We start from the raw sequence: 21,176 nt of genomic DNA on the forward strand, positions 1-21,176 counted from the left end.
GAACCGCACGATACCGCGGTGAGGACTGTCACAACGTCTACAACAATGTAGACCTTTGTAAGCCCAGACCCAGCAGGAACGCGTCTTCAGCTGATCTTCCACCATACTTCCAGTTGAAATTCACAAGTAAATCCTGTATCCATCTCTGGAGAGCATCTTGCAGGACAGGTCAGACGGAGAGCGAGCAGGTAAAGACAGAGGTGCAGTACATGGCGTAGAGTTTCTCTGTACGCTGGGTGCATTTTAGGGTGTAGCTGCATGCGAAACAGTTTGAAGACACAGCAGAAGTTGTTCCAGCAGTCTCCTTGTGCCTTATCCACCCCAAGGGTCAGCTATTGCACCCTTTGAAAGGACTCTGCCAGGCACAGACACAGCATTATTTCCAGTGTATCCGAATGAAGCACCTCAGCTTGAAGCTACAAAGAAGGATTCTACCTTACCTTGGCTACTTGATGCGAAAGATAATGGTATCAGGCAGCTGGCTGCACAAGCGGCAGCGTTGTTACCGAGCTCTCTCCTCGGAGAGGAAAAGAAAAATCAACTTCACATCAGACTATTACAGACGCTAATACCTTTGTCAAAAGCAGAAACACACAGAGATTTTACAGCATACTGGCTAGACACCACAGCACACTGACTGAAAGGAAGAATTTGAGTACGAGCTTAATAAGGCAGGGTAAAAAATCCACCACCTTACAACGAATGACACTCTGAAAATGAGTCTGCTGTGTGTGATTTCACTGATGCCTGAGGGAGACAAAGATCTTTCTGTTCGTGTTTTTCGTACTTTCAGCCAAACAGACTGCTGAATAATCATGTTTTCTGTATTTTAATGGGCGAGGAAGCTATTATACAGAAGGGGTTTCCATATGTCATAGCTGATAAAGGCAATTCTTACTAATAAGGTTGTCTCCACTCGGTTACTTGATGAAAAGCAAATGTGGTAAGGAAAAAGCAGATCCTGTGGAGAGAAGAGACGCCTAGGGCTGCACACTTCAGTGGCTACTGGGAAGAACCGTGAGCAGATGAATCCAAGGTCTTCTCCAATTGAGTCCAAATCTGTAACATTCACTAGGGTGCTCAGCGTACTAGGGGCACTCCATGTCATAATTGCTCCTTTGTATTCACCCTCTTCTTGCTGCTGAAAGACAGCGGACAAGACCTGGATCCATCACTCCAGAAAAAAACATCAGCGAGTCCCTTCAGGAGGTCAAGGTGCTTTCTCCCTTGAAGAAGCATCTGGGTTACTGTCTCAAAGCTCAAAATCCTACAGAGAGTATGGCTTGGTTTAGGCTGAGACCACAGATGCTCTTCCAAGTGGAAACCATAAATCGCACGGCAAGGGGGAGGTGGAAAAACTGTGGGGGAATTACCCCCAGGTCTGGGACACCACTGACATCTTTGTCTTTCTAACCACAGAGCCAAGTGAACATCCACAACTGGATGAAATCCTCACATCCGTTCTATCTGTTAGGGCTACCTAGTAAAGAGAGAGAGAGGGGAAAAAATAAAGTCTTGAAGCTCATCTCAGCTTACTATGACACGTTCAGTGTTTGACTACCTCTTAAGAAGCCATATGGAAACCAAGCCTACTGAAGAACACAACTTGCCTCAGATCATCAGCACATCCCAACCAGGCTTACACAGCAGTGCTACACGCTGGTTGCCTCTGAATGTCAAAGTAGGGCAGAGATTGTTCACCTGTAAGTACCTGAGTAGAAAAAAGACCTGCCTCTGTTGCCATTCCCACTTTCAGGAGGGCTGACAGCTTCCTACAAGCAGTTTCAAAAGGCACATCATCTCTCCATGCTAAGCATCCACCTGCAGCCTTACAAGTATGAATTTCAAAGCATTGTGCAAGACATCTTCTACGCAGGCATATAGAAAAGGTACAAATTACGTTGTGGAGAGACATTTCTAATAGGCAACACTCTATTTCTTCACGTTTTCCTGGGAATTACGTTCTGCTGGTTTTCACTATTCAGAACAGGCTTCAAGAAATGCAAAAAGATGCAAGAAACAGGTGGATGCTTGCAAGTATACAGACAATAGGACCAGTTCCTACACATGCAACTAGTCCAGCTGGATGTTCACTGCCACATGCAATACTTTCCAGGAGCCAAACCAAAGCATTTTGAAATCTGGCCACTAATTACGGGCACTTCCTGATCCAATCTAAATTTCACAACTGCTGGACAACTCCTTGTCCTCGTTTCAGGGTCTGGATGAACTCAGCAGTTCAGAAAATCAAATCCAAAGCGACTCGAGCCAATACTGAGAAATACGAACACCCAAAGTCTGCAGCTGGTTTTGAAAACACAGACCCCTCAAGGCTAAATGCTGCTTTAAAGACACCGCAATAGTTTCAAAAGCTGCATATTCTTGTATCAAACCACTAGAAGACGTAGACAAATGTGGCGGGTGGACTCTCCATCCATGCTCCTTCAGTGCGGTCAGTGCAAACAGCCCCTCCGTGACCAGCCAGTGCTGATGACTGGGAATGGAGGGCACAGCAGGACAATCCAGGATAGGCCTGCACAGTGAACCAGAAGTAGCCCTTGCAGAGACAAGGGAAAACAAGGGCTGCTGTTGGATCCTGCCCAGAACACAGAACCCCACCACAATCTGTCCGTACAGTCCTGAAGGTGTGGAAGGTCCTGTTGTATCTGCCTTCGCAATTAAGCATGATTCTGACATGATTATGGTGCTGATGCTGTTGTCTCTTCAGTGCATGATGGCTCCTGGCTCTGTGCGTGCCTGCCTACTGTTCATGAGAGTCTTTGTCTTTGCAATAATCGGAGAACAAGGTGCTCTGGAAGCTCTTTTCAGCTGTGACCTGGTGAACCTCTTACGGATTTTTCTGTAAGGAGGGAAGGAGGGAAAGAAGAGAGAAACAACAGAAGAGATAAATCTCAGTCTTTAACAGAAGACTGCTCAAGAGCCAGTAACAAACATAACAAATACTCTTACCAGAGCAGGAAGGCTAGCTCATGGCAAAGAGACTCGCAGCCAACAAGAGCGAGCCCTGTCCATCAACTGATGGCTCACAGTTGTCTCCAACTAGTAACTGATAATCGATCAGTGAAAGGTGAGTTGGTGCTAGGCCATATTTGGACAATAACATTAAATTATATGAAAGCGTGGGCCAGAATGCTCAAATGGTGAACCCTCACATGCAGCATCAATACAGGAATGAAGGACCACAGAAGAAAGAGCCCCATCAGCACTCAAGTGGCTGTCACCTCTGTAAAGAGATGGACTGGGAACAATTGTTATTCACACTCTTATCAATTCTGCAGTTTATGCATGACTTGAATCTCTGGGCTTTTTGTGCTACTGCCTTTCAGGCACAGTGAATTCACTTTCATTTTAGACTTTCAGAGGGTAAATGGAACGTTAACTGCAAGCAGCCACGTTGTTTGTATCGTACCCTTATGCATCCAAGGATAATTAATCCTGAATTTAAAAGCTTTGTTATGTTCTAACTGCTCTGTTTCTCTACTACTATAAATCAGTAATCACAACCCAGGGCAGGGTATCAGAAAACACCGAAATGACACACAGAGACTATGTCAAGAACCATCTTCCTTGGCAGTCTCCTGAACATTAGATGTCACTGGAAAACGGCCTATTTTCTGAATTCACTCAAGTCACGAATCCCAGCTTTCATTTTGGTAGTTTGAGAAATTACAGAGATTTTGAGCTTATCGGAAGTGAATTAAAGCAAACCAGGTCCTCTGACATTAAATGAGACCAGGCTTTCCAATTCGGACTTTCCAAGATGAAAACATGACCTGACATACAAACTGCAGGGTGACTATGTGCCTACCTGCATCTCCCTCTCATCTTAGTGGGCTGCTAACTCTGAAACTGAAGAATGGTGGCACGTGGCGTTGAAAACATAGGATGAGCTCAAAATAAATTCTCTTGACTATTAAAGTAACATGCAGATTAAATTTCAAACGCCTATTTTGTTACTGGTTGAATATTGCCCAGGAATGTAAGCTTCCAGTTAAACAACAGGGCCACAGAAGAGAACATAAGCAAAGACAAAACAAGAAGTCAAACCCCAGGAGGATAAACTGCCTCAGAGGTAAAAGGGAGCCTAAAATTACATGTATTTTGGTTAACAGACTCAAAAGATGTAGAGAAATACTAATTCCAGCGGGCTGAAAGAAGGATGTCATTGGCGTCTCATGGCCTGGGGTACCAAACGATGATTTAGCATCATTCAGTAAAAAGCACAAATGAAAGGAATCCCCAGAAAGTTAAGTTCAAGCTTTCCATACAACCCCACAGAGACCCACATTTACTGTTTGGGTACTTACTTTACAAGGTTAAACTAGGAATAAGAAGATATTAAACTGATTGACAAGATATTGCATACCCTCTAGAATGGCAAGATCACAGAAATGGAACCTAAGGCTGGTAAAACGTGTATTTCTAAAGCAATGACACAGCTAGGCTTTATACATTCACAGGAACAGACAGCAGCCATTACCCACACTGATTTCTAATGACAATCACTCCAGCAAAAGCTTACAGAACTGGATCCCTTTCGATGTTTTCCATTGCAAAACTTGGTATTTGTTTCCAGAACAGATGTGGTCATCGCTCACTTGAGAAGCCCGGGGTCTACAGAACCATCAGATAGCTGTTTGCCCTCCTGAATTTTTACTATCGCAGTTTCATAAACTGCCAAGAGGTTACTACTAATGAAAGCAGCTTGCAGCTGCCCCCAGGTGTAAGGACAGTGAAGCCTTTGTGATGAAAAGCCATGTTTATGTTGTACAGACAGTAAAGCCAAAAGATGTAGTTATTCTCCAGAAACACTGCTTCAAAACCAGCATGAAGAAAGGCAGAACAAAAAAGGGGGAGTCACCATTATTCCATAAAGCAAACCTCAAAACGTTAACTCCTCACTTAGTATAAGTGAAAGCAGCTCTGTATGGACTGTATGAAGAACTGATCTGCTCTGCACTCTAAAAAGACAATCCAGCACTCCTATTTAAACAGGATTGTGAAAATGCTCCAGAAATTCACTTCCTGGGATAGAGCCTCTCAGAACTACCGGAAGAATGGAAATTTCCACTGACTTCATTAAATGCAATATTTAAACAACCATTTCACTAAGAGCCAAAACTGTTCTTTTGACTGCAAAAACCATACAGAAGGTGGAGGGAACCGACCCTTTACCCTGCAAAACTTAGCAACTAAATACAGTCAAGCTGTATTTAGCTGGGAGGAACCAATCAGGTCTTACAATGCTTCCCCCACGCCACAGTGAATTAAGGGCAGAGTCACCTTTAATGTTGAATTTCCTGTCCCTTTTTCGGTTAATACCAGCCATATGTCTTAATTGCAGCACGCCTTTATTTGGTGGCAAGTAAAGGGCTTTAATATCTGTCGCGTTAGCAACATCCTTTGCAGTTAATCGGAAAGAGCAACTGCCATTTCTCCCTGCTGCTTCTTTGACTTTTGTACTAGGGCTGGAAGTCTGATGCTTACAGACTTCCCCTGAAATGTGAATTAAGAAGTATTTTAAAGCCTTTTCGTTGTATTCCTAGCTCTCCTGAGAGCCAAGGTATGAGGATGAATCAAACTTCTAGGAGGCGATCGGTACATAAAGCCCACGGTGCTCATTTTTATGTCAAATGTGATGCACTGCTGCTAAGGTAGGAATAAGACAAATTCTTTATGCCTGCATGATACTCCAAACAGTAACTGTGGATACAGGTATGCAAGGCCACAAGCACCTATTCAGGGAAGTATGCAAATGTACAGAAGCACTACACACTATTAAGACCTATCTTTTCTTCGCAAGTTTCCTAGGCACACAGGAACCTACTGGGTAGAACTGACAGGTAGGTTGTGCAGGGCACAACCCTTTCCTAGGATCCAAGAGGCTTCCATGTGGTGAAGTTAGGCACAATCCTATCTAATCAGTTAAGTCCAGAGTTCTCAGGAACAGGACAGCTGGTAACAGCTCCTCACTTGTAAAGCGGGCTCAAAGTTCCCACACCAAACATTGAAACAACAGTGATTTTTAAGCTTGAATAAAATAAAGACAGGCGACCTTCAGTCGATGTGAGTCAAGAATGCGTTTTTCAAGCCCTTTCTAATGGGAGGTAAAGGAATTACTTGCTTTAGCTCTCCTGATACCAGGCATATCTGTCTGTTACTGCTTCTATATATAAACTGTTGTGCATCAGTCTTGCCTCCTCTGCATTAGGCTCAGAGTTGTGATGCCTACCGCGACTTTGGTCTATTCAGCTACACCGACAGTACTTCAGAAGTAATACAAAACAACTTCAAGTTATGGCAGAAGGTTTTACTGTGGGAAAAATTAAGCACATGCAAAGGCCCACTGGCATTTTAGCAGACACCAAACCTTGTTCTGAAAGAAACAATCCAGTGAGTTGAGTTACAGGAGGAGCACTACCTTAGGAGGCTGATGGGATCCGATCCATTTCAGTGGGCTTTTAAGCAAAGCGAAAGGCCAAAATGTGCAACGCTGCCTGCTGAGACAGAACTGCAGGCGCACATCCCTAAGAACCTGACAGGTTACAGACAGACTGGTTGACTCGCAGCACCTCCTACATTTCTACCTGTGTGCAAAGGAGAAGCGCATCCACATCCCACTGAAGTTTCCATCTAACCCCAAAATGACAGGCACTGGGAGAAACAGATCTGAAAGGCAGAAGAGGGTTGACAGTGATATACCTTCTAAAAATAAGCACCTTGGTGAAATATTCACTTCTAATACGAATCAGAAGTGGTTTAATAAGCACTGGGTACCAGAAAGCCGCTGCCATGGGCTGCCTGGCTGTATTATAAAACTCATACAGATGTCAGGCAGAGCAGTACAAGCTCAAAGAGGTGCTGCTGAAGACATGCCAACAGATCTTAAATGTTTTAAGAGCTTCTCTTATTCTTTGTTCCTAGCAAGGGAATATTTTCCTTTGCTGGTGTTTATCTTCCGATTCGGCATTGATATTTAGGGAGCAAAACTGTTCTCTATGAACAACAATTTACAGACACACCAGTTACAAATGACTCTGTCAGACCTTCCTGAACAGCTTAATATAGCGTTTTCAGGCACTGCACCACCTTGAGGGCACCTCTGATGTTTTTGTGTTTCAGAGCAACAGGTTACAGCTACCGTGTACATATATGAAGCAATAAATAATGCCTTTGGAGTGTTTTCTTTCCTGAGAGGACAAACCCACACCAAGTGTTCAAAGCACAGACTTCAGTGACTGTGCCACGCCTGACCTCTTGCATGGCACAGGTCTCTTTCTGCCTAGTGCTGACTTTAAATGTGCTCGGAGCAGAAACCATCTCTTTGTGTGCATTTTTAGGAGCCCAGAACAACAGGAACCTGACCCATTATTGAGATTATTTCACCCGGTTTTGCTGCAAACAACTGGCACGGCTTTTAGGAAAAAACATCACTTCATTCCACAGGTTTTTCCATGCTCTCATTCCCCCCAGAATGGCACATTACATCAATATTTTAAGGTGGCTTTGGATGCAAGGAGAGAAGGAGTTAAAGAAGCGCAGCGTCTCATTCTCAGCACTACTACTCATCTTTCAGTTGAATGCTGAAAAACTTTTAACCCCTGAGAAACATTATAAATAGATGCTGTCGTACAGCAGTCATCACATGATGGCTAAATGTAAATCTTAGCAATCAGCAGCGAAATTATCCTCCTAGCTCCTCTGTGAGCTTGGTATTTACCACCAAGAGACAAAAGCTACACACTGCGGATGGCAGGGACAAACGTGGTGCAACACGAGCTTGGCGTTGGACTCAGTGATCCTTATGGATCCCTTCCAACTGGAGATACTCTGTGATTCTACGGCTTGCCCTCACAGCAGTGCCTACGGCAGAGGCAGCCAGAGAGGCGTGCTCCTCAGGCAGTTTTCCCCTTGAAGAAGGGAGTAAAACCTGTCTTTGGGTTGATGGTGTTTCAGCACAGCATCCAGCTTCGTAACGTGAATTAGAACCAGTAAGTCCTAACAAAGAGAGCTCACTGGAACGGGTAAGAAGTAAATTATTAACGCTCCTTAAAACAAAACAACGGCTCAGGCTTCACCGGGCTTGTAACCTGAGCTATGGGAGAGCTGCCCTGCGCCTTATCTGAAATTCATTAGCCTCTCCTTAGCTACCAGCCACTTCAAGGGCTGCAAGGCATGAGGACTGCTCTGTTAAAGAGCTGCTTCAGGCACCCTGGGAAAGCAAGGAGCTTCTACAGCTCACAGGCACAGACACCTGAAGGTATCAGGGCGACCCCCCTGTTGTTTCCAACTACCTCAGCAGATCGTGGGTGAACTCCTGCCCTGCAGGACTTTATACTGAACCCACGGGGATCTTCATTACCATCCAGTTCCTCTGCAGAAGGATGGCCACTCTGTATGTTGATTAAACATCATCCACTATTAGATGAAAATACTGCCCATGATAATGAATTACAGAAGCATTTCACTGTGTATAGGGACATCGTCATGGACAAGGCTACAAGGACCCAAGGAAGGCATGCAATAAGAGGACCAGAGGTCTTCTTTTAAACCAATGCAGGCCTTCCTCCTGTTGATAACGCCTCAGAAACAGCTAAATGGCTGCAAAAGGAAGCAGCTCGAGGAGCCTCTCAGGGTCATAAATTAGCCCAAGCAAGAACACCCAGTTAACTGGGAAACTAAACACATTCCAATGTCCTTAACTAATGGATTGCCAGAAAAGGATTAAGTAAGTGGGGGTATTTCTCCCCAAATGACCCCAGAGACCATTCCTCCAACTCACGGTACCTGCACTGCAGCCTCACCTACCCGCATTGCCATGTGCGATGAGTAATGAGAACTGGGTGGGCATTTCACAGCATTATGATGCATATGTATATAATAAAGGTGTACCAGCTGTGAACTGTCTCAGAGCAATCCCCCATGCACCCAGTACTGCAATCGAGTCATGTCGCTATCTAACCTGCCACTCTGGTTGGAGAGTTCATCTCCCAGATTTTGGTGACATCCACATGGCAGCACGTGTTTTGTCCCGAGACAGGCAAGAAACTGGAAAGCTGGCTAAGACTGGAACACAGAGCTGCTTTCAACCGCTCCCCAAACAGCTTGAGCATTAATTCACGATTCCAGCGTTATTCCAGACTTCATAAGGATGCTCACAATATACCTCCTCTGTTCCTGGCCTTGGGCTCCAAGCATTAAGTGCTGTTTCCCCAGCAACATTAAATTCTGTGTTGGAAATGGTCAGAAATGTTGTGTTCACTAAATACACTTATTTAAATCCGAGATAACAGAAAACTTTCTATTACTTGCTCCGCGGGGGAAGATTTTTGTTGCTGTTGCCAACTTGGACACACCAATCTCAATTATTTCAGTGGTTTATGTATTAGGAACACTGCTTCAACGCAGCGTTTGGTGCAGCTTTTTGATTGGTATTTTCATTTCTTTCTTTACCTTGTTTGATAGAATTTTATCTTGAGTGTAGAATTACTCCAGGATAGAATTTCATCTGAGGATTCTGGCCAGGACATTGTGCTTACAGTTATTACAGTTTAGAGTGTTACCTGAGGCTCCAAAGAAATAAAAAGGCAATATTTTTCCTCTTTATCAATTATGCATATACTTTTCCTGGAACAATCTATGCACCAATAGAGCATCTCTGGAGGAGCTTCTTGGCATTCTGGCTACTTGCTATTAAGGAAGGGCTGAAAATCAGATTTAATCAGTCTTACCAGAAGGAGTTGGAGAGCAAACGTGCCCTCACAAAACTGTCCCCTGGGCTCAGCTCCACACCATCATCTCTTGCATAATCAGCACTTACACTACACACAGAAGCTCTGATGCAGATCAGGGATCAGAAGTCTGCCCTCTCCACTCCTACGGCCATCGCTTCTCATGTCGGTACCTCATAGGCGTGCTTAATCCCTAGGAGCAGGCATACATCAACACTCTTCAAGTTTGCAGACAAAAACGTGGAGCTACTCAGAGGTTAAATTACTTGTCTCACACCAAGAAACAGAGGATTTTAAAGTGCACATCTCTGCTTTTTCCACTAGAACAACACCTGTACTGTGTTTTGTCAGGTACGTGTTTTAGCCTGTATCCATAGCACAAGTAAGGAAAGCAGCCAGCCACCCTCCTTAGATGTTTCACAAGAACAGATAGTTACCTCTGTGACCGGCTTTCACAGTCACTGCTCCCTGTGGTATTTCACATTTAAAATGCCTATGTGTTACTCCGCAAGCTTCACAACAGAATCCAGCTAACATTTGTTTTTCCACAGCCTTACTTAAATTGATGCCAGAGGGTCATCTCTAAAAGATTTTAGTGAGCTAAAATACCCCAACCAAACAACAAACCCCAACCCCCCATCAAACAATCAGAGGAAAGGAATAAAAATGAATTACTAAATACATTCACTGAAATACAGACTAGTTGAGAATTAAGTCCTCTCTCTGTAATGCAAAATGAAGAATCCAGTACAAGACAACTTATCAGTTAGTGGGCAGATCTGGGTGAACTTTAAGACTGAGGATCACTGACATTACATTTTTGACCATAGTCACCACAGTACGGTTTTACCATCTTTGCTATTTAATTTCAGCAACAGTGTGCTCACCACAGGATTCCCCCAGTGTCTCCATCTACACGTACATTATTGCTGCGTATTTCTCTGCTTTCGGATGAAGTAATTCTTAACCCTGTGTCCAGCTTCTACTAGCTACTATTGCTCACATGGCACAGAGATTGTAGAAAGGGGAAAAGATCCCTCAAGACTGAGACTGTGCGGTGTTTGAGGATTACAGTCACCAACAGCCAAGATTTAATGTGATAAACCTCTATGGTTTAGGCATAGCAATGGTGGAACTAGTGTCACCCTCGCCCTCCTATAGGTTACAATCTTGTAATTAATCTTGCCTTTATCTTTTCTATGATACTTAAATACGCAGGAAACCGTGTTGGTTTGACAAGTTAGCATTCTTGTTGTTATTCTGTATGTTTCCCAAGGCTACAAAAGAGACACTGGCTTCCCATACCAAGATGTTACCTTACAGAAAAATTTCTTCTTGTTCAAAACCAAATTGGTTTTAACTCCCACAATAGAAGATGATCACGTATTACAAGATGACACATTCCCACTGGGGATGTGGATTTAGGAAAAAGCTGAGCAGCAGGCTCACAAAAAGCTAAGCCCTAAAACCTTTAGTTAAAACATCCTGTAAAGAGGATTGGGTTCAGCTCCATCAAATCCTCTACACAAACACAAAAGACAGCGTCTGACGGAAGACCTTTTGAAATGGACAATCAGACTTCAGGAAATTAAAAACCTGTGAAGAACTGTAAGGGAACAGGTTAAAAGAGCTGCACGACATCCCAGTTTAACATCTGACGCGTACGGTGCATCACTGTGTGATGTACTCTGGCTGACAGGCTGCACTCAGTGGGAGTCAGGCACGCACCTAAGAGCCTTGTGAATTGGGTCTGGAATGAGGCTTATGGAAAACTTGAGTACTTATACAGGAGCTTCTCTGCCAACACCTGCGTTTAAGGCAGTCCTTAACGCACTTATTATTATGCCCAAGCTTCTGCAGCTACTGCCTGAGGGTGAAATGACTCTGGCCAAAGGCAGCAGAGCAGTTGGCAAGGGCTTGAGTAACACCTCTAAATGTGCCACTGCTCTTTAGCTGAGCCACGTGAATTAGCCACAGTCAGGCTCCTACCTAAGCTGCAACTGCGAAAGGCACTTTGGTATCTAAGCCACCATCAAGAGGCAGCACATCTGACTTTCTGCTCTCAACAGGGTAGGCTCAGAGAAGATCAGTTCCCAAGGTGCTGCGGTGTGCCTTTTCAGGCAGCAGTAACCAGGTCGTCTGCAACCATCTGCTCTTCGCCTCCGTCTCCCCGTGGCCAACACCGAAGCTGTGCACCGATTAGTTCTCAGCTGCTAACCAGTGGAAACACCCTCTGGAACTCACGACAGTCAACAGCCTCTGGACTCCTGAGGGGGAGATGTCATCACCAGTAAAGGTGAGAGAAGATCCCCTGCGAGGCTTCTGACCTGCCTCATGTGCAACAGCCCTGAAAAGAACATGGTACTCTTCATCTCATTCCTCAGGCAACGAACAGGGGGCACATTCACAACTGCCTCCAGCTCTTCAGCAAGGTATTCGGGCACCGTGTTAGTTTTCATCTGAGGAATCAAGCATCCAAATGCTTGGGGATCTGAACTTGGAAGACCTGCCTGAGCTCTCATGGGAAGTCTGTGAGGGACCATGGAACTAAACCGTGTTTTCCCAAGTCCTACGTAAGCACTCCAACCACTGCAACATCTCTCCACGTAGCTTTAAATAGGGCGAGTACCTTACTGCAATGTCATTGAAACTTCATCTTAAACTGTGAGATTAGTACGTAGCTCCAAGCCAGAATGGCTGTGTTTCATTTGTCCTGAAGACTGAGAAAGCAAAACTGATAATACCATATGCCCTTCAAACCTACCAGCTCTAACTAATGGCACAACTTTGTCCTTCCTTGCGTACATGTGTTCCATGGATACATCTACTATTCCTTCTGCAAGTTAAAAAAAAAAACAAAATAAATCACATTCTTCAAATGAGTCGATTTTAGCTTCATGGAATGATCCTGCTTTTAAAACCAAACCGCTGCATTATCACAGTAGTGTTACTTTGACTTAATGGGCATTGTAAAAGGAGTCAGAGGAAAAACTCACGTAGATAAACAGTGAAAGAAAATATCTGTAGGCCCATGAAAGGTGCTCAATGAGAAGCAAATGGCAAGGGATTATGATCTAGTTTCACCCCTGCTGGTTGCAATTCTGTACCACAGTACCTCAGCTATTGCTCAGAGCAGTACCATTTGTGAGGTGCGAACAGCATGCAGCATTCATACAGGGCATGTAGAGTCCACACTAAATAAAGTCAAAATAACAGCTCACAGAAACTCATGAACACTGTAACCACTGTGAACAGCGGTGAGCTAAACAGGACAGCTCCTGAAGTACAGCAAGGACAGTTCCCAAAATACCCCCTATGCAGCACTCTCCCAGGGACTGCTCATGGTTGTCAGCTCACCTGTACTCAGCTGCAGCCAATCAATAAGGTATGTGAAACCCTATCAGCGAGGATTAGATGTAATTCTAAGGGATACATTCTGTAATCCCTGCTTTTCACAATGCAGGACAACTGTATAACACAGCAGAAGTAAAGCAACCAGAAAATGAGATGCTTAGAGACTGACTTTTTGGGGTTAGAGGGTCATATGTAGTGTATCTCAGGCTTGCAGCTGACGCTGCAGGGATGCAGCCAGGCATCTCCGTGCAGCTGGTTGCAGGGTCAGGGGCTAAAGGCCATGCAGGTACGACATGAAAATGCACTGTGCCCTGGATCCAAGTATGGTAACGTTCAAAACCAGGATCCCAAAGAAAATTGCCTCATCTTTATGAAAAGCAGAGGTCATCCCTGCACACATACATTAAAAATACTTCTTTTGGTGCACAAAGAAAAAGAAAGCTGAAAAAGAAAGAATAAAAATCGCTGTGAACAGCTCTGGGATATGAACTGCAGGTGTGAAGAGGAAGAAAAAGCAGAGAAATCAGCACTGAACTCTTATGCAGACCTGCACCTGAGCACTGCAGACTTACTCTTCCTTTTTCTCCCAGCAACACGCTAGAAGTGATAACTCAAACACTGTGCCTGACCTTGTCTAAGCACCGATTAAAACACATGTGGGAGGCAGAAGGGTCAAGGGCTGGTTGTTCACAACTCCTCACAGGAGTCTGCTTCACCCAAGTTTTCAATGTGCTTTTAAAGGTGCGGGTGAGGGTTTACCCTGACACGGCTCCGATACAGAGTGCCAGCGCTGTGTGCACCCTCTCAAACCATTTTATCAGCAAAAAGGAAGCAATGTCTGCTGGTAACAGCTAAAGATCACGTTCCAATTTCACCAGTTGCAGTTAACTCGTTCCCAATGGAGTTACACTTACCCTGAGAAGGTTTCTAACTGCTTCAGCACTGAAAGGAAACAAGCATCGAGTCATTCATCTGCAGTTCTACGTACAAATATGCTTTTTGGCCCATGAAGGGGAAGCATATGGAATCTGCTGCTATAACCCACTCAGCCAAACACGTCCACACATTTCTTGAACTGCAAATGCTGAAAGAAATTCTCATTTTCTAGTGTTTTGGCTGTCCCTACACAGGTCAGATCACCAGCATGCACGTGCATTCTGATATGGACAGAGAATGCGGATAGGAACTGCATGCACACTGCATACTGAGAACTGGTAAGAATGGTTTTAATCAACAGATACACTTCCCTTGACAGCCAACAGCCAGAGTCCTGATCTGATCCACGGATTATGTCTTAGATAACAAACCAGACATTAAGCTGATACATTACATTTTCATTAAACTTCTGGGGACCATAATATGAACTGTCCATTTTTCCCCATTATTCTCTACCTCGCAGAATGGTGCTTCGGTATAAGAATTTAATTTTACACAACATAGTAGTTTTCCAGGTTAATTTCTAACAGGGCCTACAACAGAATCCGCATCACAGCTTGTCAACAGAAGGGGAATAAAACACAGAAAGCTTCTTTACAGCAAAGGTGATTCAGCACAATTTCCTGGATCAAATTATTTTACAGTTATGAGACTTCTGGTTGATCCTCAAGCATGCACTTAATGCCAGGAAATAACATCTAGGTTTATTAAAAACAAGTACGGAGACTTCCTTGATGAGCAGTGATAAATGTAAGGCTCTTTATAGCATGACTTTTCCAGATCTGCACTGCAGAATAAAACCATGAGCAAGTTATTTCACAGCAGGCAATGAGAACTCCTTTTCCCTTCAAAAAGGGTAAGACTAAAGGAAACACAAGAATGTTCACTCCAGCAAAGCTCAACATAAACCTATGACGTGATGAAAGAGCAGAACTGAGGGCATCTATAGTTACTGGCAAAACTCACTGTGAGCACTGAGCAGGCTCCCAGGTAGTCAGGAAGGGGATCTTGAGATGGACAGAGATACAGATTAATTGAGAAAGTCATACGGGTGATTCACTCATGGCACTAACATGCAGGCAGGTGCAGACTCACGCTGTCCCTTCCCCAGCCTGGCCATGGGCTGGGCTCTGCAGAAGCCTCAGCATACAATAGGAATTATGCTGGCATTTCTCCCCAGACGTGCAGGCACCGATACCCAGCAGGGGAGGGAACCGCGCTCAAACAGCTGCAGCTTCAAACCCAAGCTGAAACGTATGAGGATGCACATCACAATGGAGATAAAACACACTCCTGTTCTACCCTGAAGGTAGGCTGAGCTTAGATGTGAACGCCAGCCTTTCTGTTTCAATGGTACATACATGCTCACACTACCCTATAAGAATACCTGCAGGCACTGTTGAGCTATGGCCTGAGTGAAGGACAGGGCCCTAAAAATCCCACGGGAACTCCAAGGGTTACCTCGGAGAGCTTACATGACACACGCTTTCCACAACGATTTTCACTGCTCTGAATATTTAGCTCCCTCCACGTCCATTGCTACAAGGATCTCAAATCTGTGAGCAATCAGGTAGCTCATAATCAACGCTGCGGAAATGCGACCGCTGTTTTAAGTTTGGATGGGGGAAAGGTAATGCTGATTTCTTTAAAAGTATCTTCCCAAATAGAGCTATAGGCATAACTAGATATATTCACCTTATCTAGGGATGGATAATTTAGAATGCTCATATGCATCTTTGGCTTGGTTAGCATCGAAATAGGCACTTCATGTAGCTCAGCAGCAAGAATATTACATTTTTTTCCTCAGATAATATCAACTGATTCTTGCAGTGTAATTTTTAGCTAAATGTCTGAGAAAATGTACCCTCTGCGCTCCCTGCTTGATGTTTTTATGGAAATACGCATCTTAAACATTAATTCACTGCAAAACCAAAAACGTCTTAGGCTGGAGAAGGGAAAATTGTTGTGGACTGCTGGAAACAAAACCTTACACTGAAAACCAGCTACCCCTTCTGCAGGCTGTAATTATACCTCCAAATCTTTCCCCTTTTGCTGTAATTAGCATGTGTCTGCCTTCCATGCATTTTTAGTGAGCACATACACATGATAAAACAGCCTGGATCCTGACGCAGCACGGAACAAGTGCCCTGAAGAACAAGTTGTTCCCTTGACTCAAATGGGGTGATCATTGTTCAGAACACATTTAAACACCCAACACTGCAAGCTGGCAATTGATCTTTTGATTCCTCTTCCTCTCCCTCATCTCGAGGCAGGACGGGATAAACTGTGTGCTGCCTCCTCACAAACGTCTCCTCCCTCAGTATCTCTTCCCATCACACTTACATTGCACTCAACTCTGTCACGGCCATGCTCAGCTACACAAACTCCTATCACAGGTCAGGCTGGCTGCCAGGGACTAGTGCCTGTTCCCTCTTCCTCCTCTTCCCCAGAAGAAGGGGCATCAGTGCTTTCCAGCAGCAGACGCAGGGAGTGCTTTCCACTTCGAGCTACGAAGGCTGCAGGCAAGTGAGAGCTGAGAGGAGAACGGGCTACACCGTCTCTTCTAATTAATCCTGGACTAAGAGTGCAGGGAGTTAATCTCTCCCCATGAGATTTTAAATCATTAACATCAACTTCTAATGATGTGGAGGAGACCAGCAGCCAGACCAGCTGAGAACAGTGAATGCTATCGCTCCGGGCTTGATACCAGAAGCCTAAAAGCTCATCATCCTCCTATCTGAATGCTCTCTGAACTGTCACATCCAAAGCAAAATGGAGTGCCATACTGAACTGAGCTTGAAATAGCCACCAAATTGTCACCTACTAGTATTTTAACTCATCTAGCTGAGCCTACCACAAACAGGACTAAACAGGCAGCACATTTTCCTTGGTTAGCTCTACTTCTACATCTGTTCTTTCTCTTCCTTCATTTTATTATTTACATTTTTGCTCAACTACCAGCTTTTTCAGGCTTCTGAAATCACAGAAGTGAGGAGCAGTCTGATGTCACTTGCCATAATCAACCCCTTACTTAAGCAGGCTTTTAAAGGGTTTTAAATAACAGGACCAGCAACCACAGCTTACAGAAGCAGATTAGAGCTTCTTGTCTTAGTCTGAATTAAAGTGGGGAATGGCCAGATCTTAGCAGGGGAAGAACAGAACAGAGGAGCCTACAGAAAACTAGTTTTTCTTCCTTGATATCCAGCTCTAATCAGCAAAGCAAAAACTCATTAGATTTTACCAATTAATCTAGGTAAATGAGAGACTGAAAAAGATGAGCATCTTAGTTGCTTTTAAAGGAAATCATAGGGAAAGATGCTACCTGCTGTTCATTTCTCTGTTGCGTGCGAATACTTCAGAGCATAACCTACATTGTGGACGAATTTACATTTTGCTGAATGATCAGAGGTGCCTTATTCTTCATTGTATGTGAACTGCAATTTAATAACAATTAAAAAGTTCTGATCTTTGCCACAGAGAAGTAGCCCTGGCTAAGTCCCATTAGTGAAATACTGACCATATCAGTACGCAAGCGATGCAAAGTTGGGTGTATCTTTTGCCATAACATTGCTCTTCACTGTAACAAAACCTCAAACAATAATGTCAAAAGGTGTTATTCAAATAGTGGATCAATAACATGTATGAAGTGAAGCCTCGTTCCCTGCTTAGATTTTATTCTCTTACCTGGTCTCTTCTGTAGCTATAAAGAAACCATCATCTGAAGCATCAAGCCAATTTTGCCTCTGTCTCTTGATCACTGGAATGGTGCTTGTCTTAATGGCACTTGCACTGGCTTGCAAGGCCTTACCATTAGTCATATGAACATGGGGAGCAGCATGCTGAAATCATAGTAAAAGGGAAAGATATTTGCCTGAGAATAAGCATAATTCTGTTAACTAATTCTCCTGTAAAGGGCACCCTACACACAGCACCCTTCTCAAAAACCAGCTAGTCTTCCTCAACCAGTACCTAAGGGTCAGCTAACACCCTGTGCACATCGACGTGCTTTAGCCACAGGTCTCAGAGCCCTTTAAAGACTAAACTAACTACTGCTAATGCCATTTTGCACAGAGAGAAATCGAGGCCTGAATCAATGCCATGAACTAAACAGCTCCTCAACAGAAACCCATTGATTTTAGGAAACAATTCATACTTTCTGAGCAAGAAAAAACCAGCATCCCAAAAAGTGAGAAATGAGACTTGTTTTGTTCATGAAGTATGGCGTTAATCTAATTTAAAAAAATCCATACTTCTCATTTCATAGGTCCTTATTCTGCCTGATTTTCTTTTCATATACAAGTCACTGAATAAGACAAAGGGTTTGGTCCTGCTGCTCACCTAAACAGCAGCAGGGTAACAAAGGTTTCTATCCATCACCTTACTGGTGCCATGGCTCTTAGGTTTACCCACCCATCATGATCCATTAGCACCTACTGCTATCTGTCTGCATTCGTTTTAAAACAGGTAACATTAAACACCAAGCGATGCATTCATTTTCCACTAAACCTTTACCTGGAATAACTGCAGTAAGTACTCAGGCCTAATGAGGAAAGCTGCCTTCTGATACATGAAAAGGAGAGAGCAAAAGTAACGTTTTCTGTATCATATATAGATAACATTTTGGAAGAACAGCCCATGACAAATATATTAATCTGGAAATTCAAACCCTGTTTCCCACATAACCGATTAGCAGCAGGACTGATATCACTGACTGGAACAGATACTATGCAAAGACATTATACAGAGATGGAAGTTGGCCCACTTTCTCTCACAAGGGTTCAACATCACGTTTTCTTAGGGAGAGGTGCTATTTTCCTGCTGAAAACACTGGTATTCCACGTCAGTGACAGCATTTTGCCATATTCCTGAAATGCACGCAGTGCTGCACATTGCTGGGGGTACCCTCTAATGAGGGGACCAATTCCACAGTCAGCGAGTAAGGAAGGGGCTGGAGATCCACAAAGCCCAGCAGAACAGAACACAAACCTCACCTCTTAGATGATGCCGTAAAACCAGGACAGCCCAAACTAATAATCAAGGGCCTCATTTCTTTTGTATAATTCTGACACTCCTATTCAAGCCATCACACTCACATTACGCCACAACTTTCAACCCATCCCAATCCAGTTTTCTTCAGCCAGGAGGACAAATTTTATGCTGCCTTTGATGAAAAATTCCAGTGTTCATTACTTTAGTGCAAGTGACTGAACCATCTCCTCTGTGATTCCTTAGACAAAAACAAGACACAATTTAAGTCATATATAACTCTTTCTTTGAGCTAATCTATTTTCCTTTGCCTTAGAGACAAACAAGGTTTATAGGTGAAGTTAGTTGCTGTTGCACATAGGGCTGTAAATCTACCTTTGCGGTCCCTCTATAAATACTTTTCCCATTTCTTCATTCAGTGTCTAGACTGCAGTTTGGTTTTCACATATTGGTTTGTATTGGGCTTTGGCGGAGAGGAAAAGCTAAAGACCGTGCTACTAGAAGAAACCCAGTTGTCAGAATAAATTTAGGATCAAATACAGAGCCTGGATGAAACTAGACATTCATATAGGTTATTTCCCTGGGGATCTCTTGGTGTACAAAGTGGATAATGCTCAAGGAGTAAAACTTCATGCATGTTGAACACTGCCATACATCAGATTTCACACATTATTTTTATCTGGCAACTGCCAGTGCCATACGTTACAGGGGAACATTTAAGGGCTCGAATGGCAATCTTTTGCTGCTTCCCCAGTCAGAAATGGGTTTACGTTATCAAATACAATGGTGTACCTCTTGCCAGGCTGCTTCCTAATACACCACTGAATGCTTCCTTCACTCAGGATACCATGCACAGGCCAAAAACGTTCAGGAAATGAACAAGGTACAAAAAAAACGTATTTTCTATGGCATAAATGCTGAAGAACAGTAAAGCCTGGTGGGAAAAGTATGTGCTTTTGCGGAAGACCTTTTCCCCTGACAGAGACAGATGTCAATACTAGTTCTGACCTTCTATTTTGTCTGCTTTTACTAGACCATAACTCTTATTCCAGGCAAGAGACAGCATTAGAGCAAATGGTGCAAGGGTCACGGTATAATCTACGTTGTGTTGCATCATACTGGTTAGGATTTCTTCTTTTCTTTGCCTTCTCCCCTGGTCCTTTCAAGCTGTTTGAAGAAATTAATGGCATTTTACTTCAGGGCAAGAGCAAAGAAGACCAGTGCTCTCCAGTCTGTGCTAGGGACCACATCAGCTTTCATTTCCAGGTAATTAAAACTATTGATGCTTCTTGGGTAGCAAATCGGTTCATTAGCTCCTCTAAAAAATGTATTTATCGTTGTGTACAAAAAGGGGCATTCAGTGCCACTGTCCTCAACGCCAAGGGCAAAATGAGCTTTCACACAAAGTACTTGCTCGATGTACTTTGTTCAGTGAGGAGGAGGAGGATGATTTTAGATTTCCCCCTGTCTAGCACACAGTTATGCCAAGAAGGTCAGGAAAGCCTCAGGAACACTACACCTGTGCTACCACAGAAGGCCTGTTCTTAAAAAAGCCCTGCACGCAGAAGGCTCCAACGGATTCATCCCAACACTGCAATGAGCAGCTCCGTTTTGACTGCTGCCTATGGACATCACCAGTAAGCCGTGCTGTGATTTTGCAGCAAAACCACTGGTATTAAGAGCCTGCATCACCAGTGGCAAATCACAGAGCAGGACCTGCACCCAAGCAGCAGGAGCTCTACCCAGCGTTTACCAACTGCACGTTGGACAAATCCCAGGTGCCTCTTTTCTCCCAGATTTTTCCTCCTCTCAACCCAGGTATGTTCATTGAGATCTCTTGTGCCTCTAAACTGTCCCAGGCCCAGAAGACATCATAAGGAAAGCTGTCTCTAAGCTTCTCAAGTTGTACCGGCGTAGAAGTGGCTGAACATTCATTCATTCACTGAGAGCCACTGATGATCCTGAAAAGAAATCCAGCTTTGAAATACAGACATAACACCAATAGGTGTTAAGAGTCTAGCAACTAATGGTGAAAGAAAACTCTCATCAGGCTAAGGGAGCTCTGGTTCAGGCAGTGTTACATCCTACAAAGAACACAAGTATGTAAGTCAGCACAGAGTTCTCCCTAGGAAGAGTTTCACCTGCTGA

General features: G+C 43.9%; 1 protein-coding gene across 5 annotated transcripts in view; it reads right to left on the minus strand.

Annotated features, from left to right (window-relative positions):
- Positions 1-813: 813 nt before the first annotated feature.
- Positions 814-21,176, minus strand: part of MTA3 (metastasis associated 1 family member 3) — a 121,555-nt gene continuing 101,192 nt past the window's right edge. For 2 of the 5 annotated variants that reach the window (XM_061478791.1, XM_061478793.1), the window contains exons 18-19: positions 17,727-17,881; positions 814-2,860 (exon numbers count right to left, since the gene is read on the minus strand). In XM_061478791.1, the coding sequence (XP_061334775.1) occupies positions 2,725-2,860; positions 17,727-17,881 (291 nt within the window). In that variant the 3' untranslated portion in view covers positions 814-2,724. Of the gene's footprint in view, positions 2,861-14,020; positions 14,049-17,726; positions 17,882-21,176 lie in introns of all 5 variants that reach the window. The other 3 variants (XM_061478795.1, XM_061478794.1, XM_061478792.1) reach the window with 2 other exon arrangements.

This window comes from Pezoporus flaviventris, unplaced genomic scaffold (genome assembly GCF_033815535.1).
Source record: "Pezoporus flaviventris isolate CSIRO_AGI_PZ_B2104156 unplaced genomic scaffold, CSIRO_AGI_Pfla_v1 ptg000132l, whole genome shotgun sequence".
NCBI classification, from domain to species: Eukaryota; Metazoa; Chordata; class Aves; order Psittaciformes; family Psittacidae; genus Pezoporus; species Pezoporus flaviventris.